Here is a 17,173-nt window from a genome sequence, read left to right as displayed (position 1 = left end):
AAGAAAGTCTCATTTTATATTATATTGCATAATTTTATATTATGGGTGAGATTCAACCAGCTTTTCTGCTTGAAAAAAAAGGAGAGGAGGGGTTCCCTTTGACCCTACATAAAGGGTATTCTAGGGGCCATGGGACCAGTATGGACAAAAGCCATCTAAGAAAGAGGTTATAGTAGGGAGGAGCACTGGGTGAGACTGAGTGAAATGCCAGCTGGATCCAACTCCAAAGATGACTTTGATCTTATGGGGGAGGGGAGAAATTGGCCTACTTACATGCCAGAATTCATTTGTGTAGGCTTTGGGAGTCTCTTGTAGGTCTCTATGGAGGGCGTAGAACTGAACTGAGACAGAATGCCTCCGATGATATAATCACCTGGTTTGTAATATGGATAGAGTCTGGAAAAGGAATTTTTGAGTATACACATGGTCAACAATTTCCTACAGTCAACACAAGGAAACTGCAGAAGCACCAGAAGAAATAAAAAGGACATTCTGAGACGGAGTCTGTTCTTTCCCCCCCTATCGGCTAGAGCAGAAATTCTGCATTCTTGGGAGCATGCTAAACATTGTGCAAGTCTTCTGTCAGAGCACAAGCTTGGCATGGACAATTTCCAGATTCCGTCTCTGGAATTTCTGTTTCAATGACCTCAGGCTGCAAAACTGGGTGGAAAAGACCTTCCACTTTGAAAGCTCGGCTAATCATTTGCAGTTGGAATACAGCGTATCAGACTAGGCTGGATCAATGCTATGGCTAACCGTAAAAAAACAACCTCTTTTTGTCTTAATATGCATTTGGCTATGGCTCAGCTGCTAAGGAGTATCTAAGTAAGTACTATTTAAAGCTTGGGCAATACAAATATTACTTAGTCAGGAATCCAAAGTTTTGTGCTGTCTCATTTGCAAATCATATATTGGGATGCTTGGGCCAAGAGGATAAGTTAATCACTGTGTTTTGTTTTGTTTTGTTTTAAATTACAGGACTTTGCAACATTTGCAGAGCTACAGAAGAAACGTTTGTGCATCTTTTTGCAGCTGCTGTCTAGAGTAGGCGGGGAGCGCTAAGATTGGCCCTCAGAGAGTGAATACCTTCAAGAGAAGCAACACCTGCTTACATCTTCTGATGGCTATGCATTTTTTTGTCTTGTGACAAGTGCAACATTGCATGCACAACACCAACAATGTCATTGTAGGCACAGTTACACCCTTCTTATTGCATTGAAGTTAATGGGGTTAGAAGAATGGGGTTAGAAGAATGATGGGTTGTGCAGTCAGCTTTCAACTTTAGAGCTCAACAGAATTAGTAAACACATACAGTATAAGATCTATACCACAAGTAAGAGGTGTTTTTTTTTACTAGTTATTACCAAAAGCAGTTACATCTACCCACATCAGACTGCTCCCTCATCACTATGAATGCCAGTGTGAGTTTGGAATGTGAACCGATGAATCACCCATCACCAAACACTGCAGAAATCCCTTCTGGGCTATAAAAGTCCCAGCCCATTAATAAAACAGCCATTAAAAAATTAAAGCATCATATAATCACAGTGTGTGCTCCTAATGCATTGCCAGAGTCCACAAAGGTGGAAATATCTAGTGGAAGGGGGGAATGGAAGGTTTTACATAAATTGAGTGTTAACCAAAAACAAGGGCAAATATGATGCCCAACAGTTTCATAGTTGTGAGCGCCACTGGTAATGCAAGCCAAAATGATGGGACAGAATTATTGAAAATAAGTTTGGTAGCTACGATGAAATAACAGTAATTCAGATAGTAATTCAGATAGGTGAACCATTCACCGTGATGCTGCACCAAGTCTTTCCTTTGCTATTTGCATTTTACATGGCAACTTGATGACAAGAATGAATGGATATAGCTATAGGTTTCCTCATCCCATGGCTTATCCTCTGCTTCCACCTGGTGCTCATTTTGTGAACACGCACTCATAAAACTGGTTATATTTCTTTCCTGGCAGATTTAATTAGATTCACAGCAATTACAAGCATCATAATGAATGTGTGGCATGCGCTGATGGAGATGATTTCAAATGAAATCATTCATATGGAGATGCACTGTCATGTTCCTTTCCTGAAACCTAGATGACGATGAGACTATAGATGTTCCTCTTAATTAGGAAGTCTACCCATTTATTCAATCATTTCTACAGTACAATCAATATACATGATGCTTTAAAGAGGAATATGAACAAATGAGACATTTCCATCCCTCCACATATTAAGCCAGTAAACTAACTCCTCATTGTTATCTTTAAAACAAAACAAAACAGGTTTACTATACATCAGTGTTTCCCAAACGTTTTGGGCGACTGCCCCCTTGGTTCCACAAACTCAACCCCAGTGCCCCCTACCCTATCCAACAACACAGTTGAAGGGCCCCACCTCAAGCACCCCCTGCTGCCCGCTTGCCTCTTAGTGCCTACCTAGGTAATCCCCCCCAGGGGGTGGTACTGCCCACTTTGGGAACCACTGTTATAGAACATGATGGCATTTTAGGTGTATCTGAAGAAGTGCGCTGTGGCTTACGAAAGCTCATGCCCTGCCATAAATTTTGTTAGTGCTACTGAACTCTTACTCTTTTCTACTACAAGTTCACTATATTTGATATTGATTCATCAGATCTCATCCTGTAAAAAGATGTTGAATTACAACAAATGCTTCTCTGAGACACAACCTTAGGTACCCAAAGAGTGCAGAAATAGTTTGTATACTGGGTTTTCACCAAAGTTCCATCTGCAGAATTTTTCAATACCAGTGCAGTGGTAAGGAGAAGGTAGATTGCAGTTAGCCAGGGACTCTTTGTCCAGTTTTCAGGACTGACCAGAACCACCGGTGCTCCATCTAGACCAGTGGTTCCCAACCTTTTTTTGACCAGGGACCACTAGGACTTTTTTGTTCGGTGCAGGGACCCCAAGGTTCAAAATAAAAATTCAGAGAATTTGAAAATAAACTTTAATCATAACTGTTAGTTAAACATTAAACTTAGAATAATATTTGAATATATATTTTTATAATAGAGAACTTCTAATTGAAAATATTAATTTATTATGGGTTTATAACTTTGTTTTGCGGACCTTAATTTAGTTCTCACGGACCCCTGGGGGTCCGTGGACCCCCGGTTGGGAACCAGTGATCTAGACCAAACCCTGTTATTTAATTAAAATGATTTGTTCAATTCCGTTGGCTTGTTTGGACCACCATACTTTTGCCCCTCTGAAATCTCTGCCTCGTAAGGTTGCCTGGTGCAGCTTTGAATATTCATCAAGTTTTGGGGTGGAGCCTGCATAGGGCAGGGTTAGGGGAGGGGAAAGAGTGGGGTATAACGCTAAATAATTTATCCTCCAAAGTTGCCATATTCTCCAGGAGAACTTATCTCAGTACCTTGGTATTGCAGAGTGATGGTTTCCGATTGACTCCCACACAAAGATAGTGGGTGTCTGGTGCCTGTAAGGTCCTTTCCAGTGTCAAGGCACTTTGAGTAAAATGGCTAAGTTAAAACAATTTGGAAGGTGCTGACTGATTATTTTCCATTTTTATTACTAGGTGGAGTTTGATTGTTGTAGGGATGTTTCAGAATATATCATGCGGGGGAATCAATCCTGTTAAAATACCTACTAGAAGACCCCTACTGGACTGAACGGTCTGAATGGACAATCAAGATAAAAAAGAAAATTGCCCAGATAGGCATCGACCTGGACTCCCTGCTTCTGTCCAGCGAGAGTTATATCCTAAGTCGAATAAAACAAAGACTAGTTAATCACGGGTTCCAGCTCAAATTTCCTTCAACGGCGCCAATTTGCTCACCTCAATTCTTTGGACTTCCACCTAGTTTCCATCTAAACTACTTGGACCGTCTTAACAATCCTAAGCTCAGGAAAGTCTTTATGCAGGCTAGGACTAATTCATTGCCTTCAGCGATCCTTTGTGGCAGATTCCTGAAAACGCCTTACGCTGAAAGGGTCTGCAGATGTGGTGCAGGATGTCCTGACTCCCTGTCTCAAATATTTTGGACTGCCATCTTTATGATTCCCCAAGAGGAAACCTAATAAAACCCATAGTTTTGAACCTCACCAAATAATACGAAAATACTTTACAAACTATTAGCTGATAAGGATCCTGAGATAACCAAAAACTTGGCAAAATTTTTGACTATAGTAGTCAACCGATGAGAATCTAGTCGGAGTAGAATCACAACATTAAGGAATGATTTATTTTAATTTTATTTTACTCTAACCTTTATCCTTTTATATACTGCAGATTGTACTATATCAATAAAGGTATTTGAAATTTGAAATTTGAATTTTGTTTCGGAATATGATTGGGAGCACAAGATCAACAAAAATGCAAACATATAGTTTATGTTTCAAGATTATTATTTCATGCACTGACCGATATTAGAACATAAGAAAAACCCTGCTGGATCAGACCAAGACCCATCAAGTTCAGCAGTCTGTTCACACAGTGGCCAACCAGGTGCCTCTAGGAAGCCACAAACAAGACTTAGCTTAAGAGGAACATCTGAAACCACCATGTAACAAGCCAAAGTCCTGGTCCTTCTTGCTCAGTAATGACTACATTGCCTGGCAATTCTCTCAGTCAGCTCTGGTGGTGGTGGAATGTGCCGTCAAGTCACAGCTGACTTATGGAGACCCGGTAGGGTTTTCAAGGCAAGAGATGTTCAGAGGCATTTGCCATTGCCTGCCTTCATGTGGGGTGAGAGAGTTCTGAGAGAATTGTGCCTGGCCCAAGATCACCCAGCAGGCTTCATATGGAGGAGTGGGGAATCGAACCAGGTTCTCCAGATTAGAGTCTGCTAACCACTACACCACACTGGCTCTAGCATGGAAAATTCCAGGAGGTTTGGGAGTAGAACCTATGGAGGTGGGTTTGGGGAAGGATTTCACCCAGAGTCTATGGTATACCACAGAGCTTGCCCTCTGAAGCTGTTATTTTCTCTAGTGGAACTGTTGCCTGTGGTCTGGAGACAAATTGTAATTCTGGGAGAACTCCAGGCCTCACCTGGAGGCTGGCAACCCTATCTCTAATGCAAGCCTTTCTGCTCTTGTAGAGTAAGATTTACTAGCTTCCTTGAGTACATCTTCTTTGTTTAAGGATATTTTGTACAAGATAGCAACTGCAGTAGCACAGAGTTAGAATCCAAAGCAGTACAGTTTGCTTAATTAGGGCTTCATCTTCAGATGTAACTTTTTTCTAAAAAGAGAAACTTTTTTTCTGCAATTAGTCGCACTGGGAGGGCTGCCAAGGAGTCAACAAGATGCAGCTCTTCCCAGATGATTTTTTTTCTTTAAAATTCCTTGTGATCTAATGAACCTTATGAGAATTTGTCCTGATGAGGTCCACAGAAACCAATTCAGCGGCTCCCGTGAGGGCCAGAAGCACAGAGATTTTGATTGGTCTCTCCAGGAATACAAGCCCACAAATGAAATGAAGTTTCTGTAACTCTAATGGGGACCGCAGGGAGCTGTTAGCGAGGAAACTTTTTCCACCTGAAATGCAGCTCTAAGCAGAGATCCTATTTCATCCTGTTAAAAAATAAAACAATAAAACTGGTAGCACTGGTTAATTTTGACCAAAAAGAAGGGGATGGATATGTTGATGTCAACCACCCATTGCATTTGTGTTGGTCTTTGTGGGTGGGCGTTTCAGTGCATTTGCTCTCCACTTTTGGGCAATGATATTCCCAGTCACCTGTCAAGCATCTCAGCAGTTAAAGGAATGAAAAATTACAGGCTACAGTGATTATATCCTCTCTGCCTCTCCTTTCCCACCCCATCTGGTATGATCATCTTCTGTTCCTACTACTGCAGTGATTAAAAAAGCAGTACAATACCATTCCAGGCACTTGTCCACTCCAGCAGCGATTTTATGTTGGATCTATTCAATAGGGTTGCCAACCTCTAGGTGGTGGATGGAGATCTCCCGCTATTACAACTTATCTCCAGGCAACAGAGACAATGGCTGCTTTGGCAATTGGACTCTATGGCATTGAAGTCCCTCCCCTCTCCAAACCCTCCCCTCCTCATGCACCGCCCCTAAAATCTCCAAGTATTTCCCAACCTGGAGCTGGCAACCCTACTATTCAAGTATAAAGGCTCAAACTGTGCTTGAAGCTAAGATTCTCTTGTGTCTACTTTGGCTTTAAATGTAGTATGTGCTGCTGGCGTGTTTGTTAATTTATGCATTTATTTGGAGATTTTTAAGGACCCCCCCTTTCTGTCTTAATCAGGTGATCAAAACAATGTACAAAAGCATGGGCTCCGTCTCACTGGAAAAGCCCCATTTTGCAGTCCTTCACTGGGGGGTGGCTGAAGCTGGTGCAGGGTCTTATTGGGCTTGGCCCCAGGCTTGTCAGGACCATGGAGGGCGGGGCCAGCAGGCACGTTGCATTGAAATGATGGCTGGCTGGTAGGCCTGGGAGGGATCCGTGGCATTGGTGGTCATGGTGGGAACTTTCCAGCACTGCTGCCCCTCCCCTGGCCTGCCCAGGGGTTCAGTTGGGCCAATCAGGCCCCAGGGGCTCTGGAGGCAGGCCCTCCTTTGGACTGCAGACCTGAGTGTTTCACGTGGGTCCGCCTACAGAAAATTTAAAGAGAACTCTCCTGGACCCCAGCTCATTCAGCTTCCAAGTTGTCCCACCGTTTATTTTGGCGGTTCGTTATTCTTGTCCCATTATTTCGTCACAACTTTGACGGTTGGGCATGGGGCTGGATCCAGTCTGGGGGAAATGATGGCCTGCGTGCTCCCCTTCTCCCCACTCTGGGGATCCCAATAAGGAATTTTTGGGGAGGCCTGGATTGTGAAATATCCAGTTGGGGGCTGTCAGGGTGTCCTCCCTTCAAGTGGCAGGGGACCACACAGCAGGCTACCTCCCAAGTGGGACCCATGGACTGCCATCCCAGGCTACTCCCAGCAGGTGGGCAGGGAATAGGAGATGTATCCGTTGGCATGAGGGTCTCTGAAGCTTAGGATCACACCCCTATGCCATGCCAATGCCTGTTGCTGTAACCAATAAAAGTTGTGGCCATTTCCATCCAACAATGGTTTCTGTGTGTTTAATTGCAATCCAAGGTATTCTTTGCTAAGGGATCAGGGTTGGAAGTGCATTCCAAGGTCAGCAAATCCTGATAATCCATAAAAATCAATAAAACACATACAAGAAGACTATGTTTATAGGGATGAGAAAAAACCATGTGTTGTTCTTGATTCTGGTGCAATGTTTTCCAAAGGAGGAATGTTTGAAGATTTGGAGGGATGACTGTGAATGTTGATTAGTCTTGTATTGTAGAGGGAAGGTAGTTGTGAAATTCCTGCATTGTGCAGGGACTAGATGACCCTGATGGTCCCTTCCAACTCTATGATTCTGTGGTCCTGTTTCATACTTGACTGGTAAAGGCAAATGCCATGCTCATACAACATGTCTATGTAGAACACCCACAAACATAGAATGCAAGCAAGATAGTGCTGGCCCCACCACACCTATGAACAAGCATGCTGACACCACCCCCTGCATTTGCAGATTCACCTCATATGGGCATAGCACCAGTAGTCCCTCTGATGAAGAAAATGACTTTTAAAGTATTGCCAGTTTTAGGGATGGTGTCCACCCAAACACAAATGGATGGAGGGGGGGCAATGGTGCGGGCATAGATGACATAATGAGAGCCACTGTGGTATAGTGGTTAGAGCCTTGGACTAGGGTCTGGGAGACCCAGGTTTGAATCCCCACTCTGGCACAGAAATCTGCTGGGTGACGTTGGGCTAATCACACTCAGCCTAACCTACATCACAGGATAAAATGGAGGAGAAGAGAACGATGTAAGCCGCTTTGGGACCCTACTTGGGAGAAAAGTGGGGTAATAATGAAGTAAGTAAGTAAGCAAGCAAACACATAAATAAATGTTTGTTCGAATTTCCCCCTATGCACAGTCTGTCCACAGATATGCTCCAGGGCTCCAGATTTTAACAACTGGGAAGGTCATTGTCACAAGTTAGCTTCAGTTTGCCATTGGTAAGGTGAAGCCTTCTAGAAATTTGGCAAGTCCTATTAACATGTTGTCTTTGCAATTGATTCCCCCCCCCCCATTAAGCAGGAGCCTTTTCTTTCAAAGAGATAATTTCGGTCAACAAAAGGAAGCAGTGCAGAAAATTTATATGTGTATATGTATATGAAAATCCATTTCAAATATACAAGTAAATACATTTTTTAAAGCACAGCTCTTATTCTAGCTAGGGGTACCAACAGTAGGTTGGGAATTTCCTGGACATTTTTTGGGGGGTGGAACCTGGGGAGGGACCTCAGTGGGGTATAATGCTATAGAGTCCACCCTTCAAAGCAGTCATTTTCTCCAGGGGAACTGATCTCTGTAGTCTGGAGATCAGTTGTATTTCTGGGAGATCTCCAGGCCCCACCTGTTAGTTGGCAACTGTAATTCTATCTATGTAAGTATGTGGCTGTTTTTTACAGGTAAGCCAAGTGGGAATTAAACCTCTTACTTCTGTGGGCAGCTGTAGCAACTGTAGAGCCCCCCCCTTTCCCTATCTATCTATCAGTCTGTCTATCTCAATTAAATAACCACTGACTAAGAATAAATAAAAAGGATGCCTTTAGCTATGCAAAAATGAAAATTATTGGTAAAACACCTCCTTTCCAGCAATTAAACTGCATTCTGTGCTCAAAGTATTTTAATTAATTGAAGGCAAATAAGTAATATTCATTCTGAGGACTGCAAATTGGCTGGAATCCCAGAAAGCATCCCTTCCCTCTCAAGAAATTAAAGGTAAGTTTAGAAACAAAGTTACATGGAATTTTAATAGGGCCCACAAGGATCCATTAAAAGAAAACCCACATAGGAGCAAGCCAAACTCTAAGTAGAGATCCCAATGAGGGTGATTAAAAATGAAAATTAATTTCATTAATTGAACATAGGTGAGCAAAACACACAGCAGAATTGGCAGCTCCAATGTGAATTTAGAAAGGAATGGTATGACTTTGGGGTCATTTAATTGTATCCCTTGAGTGTAGCAAATGCCTCCTTCCCTTCATTCCATTAGGTGGCCTTAAACTAAAGGAATGTTTGCATTGACATTCCATTGCAATTGAACAAAGCTCAGAGTAGCTCTCCTATGGCAAATGGTGGCATTTACAGCACTCTGGGCACCAGACCTCTGTAGCTATGATCACCAGGGCCATAGCCAGTCTTCCCTGAAAGCTGAGGTTTCACTTTTCCAGGGGGATTCCCAGACATGAATGGAATACCAATGATTTCTTCATAACTTACAGAAACTTCTTTAATACTGTTGCCAAGTCCAAGAACGTATGTGTATGTTATTTTAGCAGATATGAGTTGCCACCATCAGAAATCATACAATGAATAAGATTTTTTTTAGACTGTCAGACTCAGAGGACCAAAATTCAAATCCTGAATCAGCCTCTCCTCCAATGGATCCAGCCCAGTGTCCAAACTGCTTAACCAAAGCTGCAATGCAAGCATACACACAAGACAGATGTTAACTTAGTGTCATGCCACACAGAAACAAAGGAAGGGTGGGAGGGGAAGCTGGAGCTGACTGCAAGCAAGCTCCAGCACCAGAGCCAGTTATATAGGGGAGGGGAAGATCAGAATAGGGTTGCCAGCCTCCATTGCTTAGGGTCTTCACTGCATCCCCCTTTTTTCCCATGCTGGTTTTCAACTGTTTCATTTTAAGGCAAATTTTATTTGTTGTGTTGTGTCTTTAACACATTAGCAGTAGTTTGCTGTAGTAGTAGTAGCTGTTGTTGCAATTGGCATTACCCTGGGCATGTAAGAAAGGGCCACGAGAGCCGAGCACTGACTCATCCCTTCCTGTTCTCCCATTGATGATAAAGGTGGGGCATGATGTTTATTCTCAATATAATTTCGACTACAACTTGCCATAAAAAGATGATCACTTTTTTTGTGGCTATATCTGGTCTTGCTGCAGGAGGCAGAATTCCTCATTCAGTATTCAAAGTTAAATTTTGCAGCTGCAGTGAGCTACTGCATTGGCAAGTGGAACCTCTCATACAAAAATGAAACAGACTGTGGTTGATAGAAGAAATAGCATCAGCATGAATAAGTTAAAAAGCACATATTTTATGTTTTATGTCAACAAGAACTTGGGAGAATAGCATAGTTTTTACTGTTGATAGAACTGGCTGCTAGGCAAATATGTTGGGAAGAACACTTTACAATGGGAGAATCCTAACGCAGAAATTCATTCCCTTTTCCTTCTGGCAGCACTGTTCTCCTCCCCATTTTGGTGGCTTAACGCCAGACAGTAATAGGGTTAACATCAGAGCACAGATGGAAAAATAATTGTAATCAGTGCGTTGAATCAAGCTGTACGCATGGTGGCAGTAAAGGGCAAGAAAAGGAAGCAAACACACCAGATTTGCAAATCTGGTAACTACAGTTTGGATTAGGCCTGCATTGAAGCTGTGACCAGATAGACCTGTGTGCAACCTTGTGCCTTTTTTCCTCTATTAGACCATGAATATGTGTACATAAGAAAAGCTCTGCTAGGGCAGACCAAGTGTCCAGTTCAATATCTGTTCTCTATATTAGCCTGCCAGAAAAATCTAATTTAATTAAACACTGCTAATAGGCCATATTCTTTGAGGCCCTAAAATTATAATTTACTAGTATGATCATGACAGAGCAACTAGGCAGAGCCTTTAAATGACAGCACAATATAGAGTGTTGGAAGCTTCTATAACCCTGCAAGTTTGTTTCCTCACAGGGTCTAACCAGCTAGCTACTCAAATAGTCAACGTTTTAATTAACACCTTCACAGGTATTGGGGGGGGGGGCAAGCATATAAAGGCCCTTCTCTTTCGGTCAATATGTGAAAAGAGCCCAAACATTCCTGCTCAGTCAGACCCCAAATAACCAGCCAATTCTGCATTGTCATCTTAAATATGGAGTTGTGAGGGCTAACACATTGGAAAAGAACCCACTTAGAGGGAATATATGTTGCTTAAAGACAGTCTCAGGACTTTCTCTGATTGGCTTAGGTCCACAATGGGTTTTGTATCTCTCAGAGGGATAATATCCAAGCTGGGGCAGAAAGTAGGCTTAAGATTGCTGTCTGAAATATGTAGGAGTGCCTGATTTTGACCTTACTTCTGAGCACAGATGCATAAGGGGGACAGAGGGAATCGTTCTTTGGAATCCTGCAGTGGCTATTGGCAGCCCTGATAATCAGTTGTTAAACTAAACCAAAATGACTTTAACCCAAATGCCCAAAAGAAAAAAGATGCCCTAAGTGCCTAGAAGCCAAGGAGGGAAAAGAAACCCTGAACGATTATCCCTAGGCAGGAAATTTCATAGTCTTGGTAGGGCCACCAAGAATGCCCTGTCATTTGTGTAGTCTGATTATCCATTGGAAATATTTCTATTCATTAGCTAGGATTTATTATGTGGAAGTTTGAGTGTGGTTTGTATACATACCAGCAATCTTTCGGCATGTGAAAAAAGAGGAAGAATTATATCTGTAAATCAATTTTCTGAATCAAGAAATTTATTTTAAATTGACTTTTGGATTTTTTAAAGGTTTTCATACAATTATAGATGATTCATTGCATGTGGATTTGCTGACAAGAATGCTCAAAAACATACACAAGGTTGAACCATAGCCTGATTTTTTTAATAATTTAGTCTTAAAGCTCCATACCCAGAAAATGCACTCTGCCAGAGTTTACATGGAGTTTACATAGACTTAAAACAGCATAAGCAGCTAATAATCACACACAGTATTGTAAGAATAAAACACTATCTCTTCATGATGGAGTAATAAATTCCTTGAGGGCTACTGCTATGGTAGTCATCTCATACAAATAATTCCATGAATATATTTCAGATACAAGGACCCAAAATCTTGCCCTTCCTTTGGAGAGAAGCTGTTACAGCCATATTTGGCCATATTCTTTCTTGGGCAACAACAAAATATCATCAATGGGGCTATTTGATCACACCTATACCAAATTGCTGCCAACATAAAACTCTAAATATAGCTTTGGATCTAGTCAACTTTTTCACTCAATTCTCCTCCATATTACAGACCCCAACCCACATGGCTTTTGTCCATTCAGGTCCCATGAACAGCAGTATAGCCTTATTTGGTGGTCAAAGGGGATCCCTCCTTCCAATTACCTCATTAGAAAAGCTGGGTAAATCCAATTCACAATGGGGTCATCGTATTCTTACATACAATATTTTAAGCCTTTAGATTTAGCTGTGATACATGTTGCACTGATGTTTACATAAGCAAATACTTCTATGATACACTGCAAACAAATGACGTTCTGGACAGGAAACGGATAAAATTAATCTTTCTTGGAGATCCAACATTTGTTTATCAGTTTGATGAGAGCTTCTTTCACATCAGTATTTCTTAGAGAATATATGAGTGGGTTAAGGACGGGGGTAACTACAGAATAAAGGATAGCTATCACCTTGTCTTCTTCAAGGGAATAGGCTGAGGCAGGCCGAAGAAAAGTGTAGATGATGGTGGAATAGTAAAAAGTGACAACCAAGAGATGAGAAGAGCATGTTGAGAAGGCTTTCCTCTTCCCTTCAGTAGAACGTATTCTGATGATGGCTCTCAGGATAAACCAATATGAAGCCAGTGTCAACCCACAGCTACCAACTGCAATGATCACAGAAGCTGCAAAGACCATAATTTCATTCAAGCTGGTATCTGAGCAGGAAATCTTGAACATTGGTGGCAGCTCGCAGAAGAAGTGATTGATGATGTTGGAGTCGCAAAAATCCAGCTGGAGCACAAGCCCTGTGTGAATAGAAGAGTTGATTATGCCCAAAAGCCAAAGTCCAGTCATGAATCCAGTGCAAACGTCTTTCTTCATGATGACTGAATAGCGCAAAGGCTGGCAGATAGCCGCATAGCGGTCAAAAGCCATAAATGCAAGGAGCAGGAGCTCAGTTCCCAGGGCCCAAGTGAACAGATATACCTGTGCAATACAGCCTGAAAGGGTGATGGTCTTTCTCTGAGCCAAAATAGTCTGTAGCATTTTGGGAATGGTGGTAGAGATAGAACCCATGTTTATTATGGACAAATTGATCAGCAGGAAGTACATGGGTGTGTGGAGTTTACTACAGACGCTGATGGCAAGGATGATGAGGATGTTGCCTACCATAGCAGCTGCATAAAGACAGGAAAATGCCCAAAAGATAAATGTATTATGTTCAGGAGAACTGGAAAGTCCTACCAAAATGAACTCTTGAATCGCAGAATGGTTCTTCATTTTGACAATTCCACCACTGGTGACCTAGGCAAATAAATCACAGTCAGTTGTTAGAAGAAAATCCTTACATCAAATCCTTACATTTGTTGATGTAAGGGCTGGGGGGCATAAATCATGGATGAGGGCAACTGAGATAATACTTTGAAGTCCATTGCCAGAAATGTCAAGGTGAGGGGCATAAGGGTTCACTGAATGGGGGAGGGATACCATAAACCAACCTGAAAAAGAATGAAATATGTCCAATATGAAAAAGCACTTTACCAAATGGATTGGATTTGACATGCCAGCTGCATGTATGATAATCTACGTCCTAGGGTGATCTTATACTGATATTTTATTCAAAATACATCCATACAATGTACCGTTATCTTTTGCAAACATAAAAATGATAGTCTTTCTAGTTGTAGTCATAATCTTTCACCCAATAATCTAGAAAGTAACGTGCTTGTTGTGGGACTGCCTTTGAAAAAGATCAAAAAATTTAAATTGGTCCAAAATGCAGTGGAAGGCTATTCATGGGGTTTGGTTATAGGGAGCGTGTCTCTCCTCCTCGGAATGATCTGCACTGGACTACCATACTGGAATTTAAGCACCAGGCCAAAACATTTCTTTTTACCCAAGATTTAACTGAATGTTGTATCTACATCATTTACCTCTCTCCACAATAGGGCACCAAAGCAACTTAAATCGTTCTCCTCTCCTCCATTTTATCCTCACAACAACTTGGTGGGGTAGGTTAGACTGAGACTGTGTGACTGGCCCAAGGTCACCAAACAAGCTTCCATGGCAGAGTGGAGGTTCAAATCTGAATCTTTCAGGTTCTAGTATGACTCGCTAAGTGCTAACACCTACTGTTTTATTCTCTTGTGGTCTGAGGTCTGTTGCCTGGATAGCTTTATAATGTGTGTGTGTGTGTGTGTGTGTGTGTGTGTGTGTGCATATAGGAATAGATTTCTGGGTTGTCTCCTGTCAGTTCTTCTGCTTGATCTCATCTGATGCACCAGTCTCATTGTAGCCCTCATCCTATGGGCCTCTCCTTCCTCTTTCATCAACACAAAAGCTTGTGGGATGCAACCCATAACCTGCATTCTTTTGAAATCCAACACTAAAGAAAACTTCCACTGCCATCAACTATCTGGTGGTAGAAAATGCTATCAAGTTATAGCTGATTTATGATGACCCTATAGGGTTTTCAGGGCAAGAGACGTTTGGAGATGGTTTGCCACTGTCTGCCGCTGCATGGGCTGAGACAGTTCTGAGAGAACTGTGACTGGCCCAAAGTCACTCAGCAGGCTTCATGTGGAGGAGTAGGGAATCGGACCTGGTTCTCCAGATTAGAGTCCACCCCTCTTAACCAATACATCACAGTGGTTCGCTGATCATCATCTATCTACCTAAATCCAAAAAACAAGAAAAGATCAAAAACTCACCACAGTTCCAATTTCTCATGAGATAATGTTCAGTTTTTGTTTATTTATAGTGGACTCTTCCCCTGAAAAACATCTGTGGTCATGCTCAGTAAATCTGACAGATGGCAGTAACACCTGCAATGTGTGAGATGTTTTTAAATGTGTCTTTAAAGAAGGTATTCATCCACTGGGCAAAAATACTATAGGGATTCTACTATAATAATTATCCCCCCAACAGGAGGACAGAATATGTGTAAATTGCATGTTGCACTAAGCCAATGAAGAAAAAAAAAATGCTGGGGTGATTTCATAGTTCTAGAATAGGAAATTGATGACAACTGATAGATAGAAAAATTGATAGATACACCACAGTAAATAATCTGCTCACCATCCAGAGTTATGAGAAAAAATATTAAACTAGCCTCCAGAAGATTTCTGAAAAGTCCAGTATTTGCACCAACTATCCAGGAAAAAATAATAAGAAAATACCAGACGTATAAAAGTCCATTATTTTCCAATTAAGTAGAATAAAATTTGAGAGCAGAGGAAAAAATGGTGGTCATTAAAGTGGTGCTGTAGGATTTTACATATATAGAGATGAGGACAGTCACCAACAGTGTGCTGGTCCTACTCACAGTGAAGCTAGAGGAGAGGAGGTAGATTATCCCTCTCACACTACCAGCCCTGGTCTGAGTATGCAGCCCAGACATCCTTTCTGGAGTCCCTGCCTGCACTCTTTCCTTTCCATGCTCAACTTGTGCTCACATAGAGGCTGGGGTTGTTGCCCTGGACCCAAATTTGGATGTACCCATGACCACCATTCAGCCATTGCCCTGGCTGTTGCAGTGCAGCTGCTGCTGCTGCAACTCGGGAGGCTCTGAGTCGATGCAGCTTAATTCAGGCAGCAGCTAGTGGCAATCAGCCTGAGTCATATCAGAAGTGTAAAGATCCAAAAAAGAAGGGGAAAGTGATGGTGGAGAACGACAGGCATCTGGGGTGGGGAAGGAAAGACAAGGCTTTGCCCCAAACTCGCGGGAAAAAAGGAGGAAAAAAGCATCCTTCCAGGTGCCTGACACTTTTTGACACACACACACACAGAGAGATCTTTTTTTCTTTTTTTTTGCTAAGGAGATTGTAATCTTAAAGCAGAGATACCTGCCTTATGGTCTCCCTGACCCAAACTTCAGGAACCTTGGGGATTCTTCTGAAAAGTCACCAGCAGCTGTGCTGAAAATTTGGTGCCTCTACCTTGAACAACTGCCCACCCCCCAAGAGACCCACAAAGATCTCCCAGTGAATGCACTTGGAGCAAAACAGTAACTCAGCACATCGCCATTGAAATAAATGATGGAAACTTTAATTCCCACGGATGCTCTGTTTTGACATTGGCCACTAAAATCTATAGGGAATTATTGCAGGGCTCTGGGGGGTAGGGTGTTTGTCAAGGTAGAGGCACCAAATTTGCAGTGTTGCTTCAGGTGAAACTCCTTAGACAAACTCCCAAGTTTGCTGAAGCTGGTTCACGGAGTCCAATTTTATGAGCACCCCATAGACTTTAATGGAGCCAAAATTTTGGGTTAAGCTGGAAAAAACCCCGGAAATAACCATTTACCGACATGGGTATTCAGTGTTTTTTGGCTTACCCAAAACTTTTCCAGTCCAAAAAATATTGGAAAAAATTGTGCACAGCCCTAGTCTCAACCCCTTCTCATCCCTATCCTTTTTGGGAATGTATTTGGGAATGTAAAATGTATTTAATAATAATATAGCAGTAAACCTTTGTTAATATTATGCTAATATTATGCTCATGCTACAAGATCTATCAAAGTAGTAAAAGGATATTTTCCTCCCTCCATCCATTACATTAAAAATAATGGAATGTTAATCTACCGTGCCCTGACCTGGATGGCCCAGGCTAGCCGGATCTCGTCAGATCTCAGAAGCTAAGCAGGGTCAGCCCTGGTTAGTATTTGGATGGGAGACCACCAAGGAATACCAGGGTTGCTGTGCAGAGGAAGGCACTGGCAAACCACCTCTATTAGTCTCTTGCCATGAAAACCCCAAAAGGGGTAGCCATAAGTCGGCTGTGACTTGACGGCACTTTACACACACACAATCTACCTTAGTGGTTACTGATGTGGAACAAAAGTTAGATCTCTTTCTTTCCTTGTCTCTTCTTCCCCATTCTTTTAAAACACTTTTTAAACACTGTTCAACTCATTTTAAAAACTGTTCTAGTAGTGAGCTATTATTATTATCATATTGGTGGGACAACTCATGTCACCATGCTGGTGTTCCGGGAGGCATTCCCGGGGCATTCCTAGGAGCGGGGCTGCCATTAGGCAGCTTCCAAACCTCTTTTGCCCTGAGAATACCTCCCGGGATGCCAGGGGTCCTACGCCACCTTTTTGGGTGGTGCAGGCCCACTTTCCCCTATGTGGGAA

General features: G+C 42.2%; 1 protein-coding gene across 1 annotated transcript; it reads right to left on the bottom strand.

The window, feature by feature from the left end:
* Positions 1–12,381: 12,381 nt before the first annotated feature.
* On the bottom strand, positions 12,382–13,320 carry LOC130490677 (olfactory receptor 13G1-like). The gene has a single exon (XM_056864487.1). The coding sequence runs from the start codon at positions 13,318–13,320 to the stop codon at positions 12,382–12,384; it is 939 nt and encodes a 312-aa protein (XP_056720465.1).
* Positions 13,321–17,173: the final 3,853 nt, after the last annotated feature.

Source organism: Euleptes europaea, chromosome 18 (genome assembly GCF_029931775.1).
Source record: "Euleptes europaea isolate rEulEur1 chromosome 18, rEulEur1.hap1, whole genome shotgun sequence".
Lineage (NCBI taxonomy): Eukaryota > Metazoa > Chordata > Lepidosauria > Squamata > Sphaerodactylidae > Euleptes > Euleptes europaea.
This window is presented reverse-complemented; position numbering and strand designations above follow the sequence as displayed.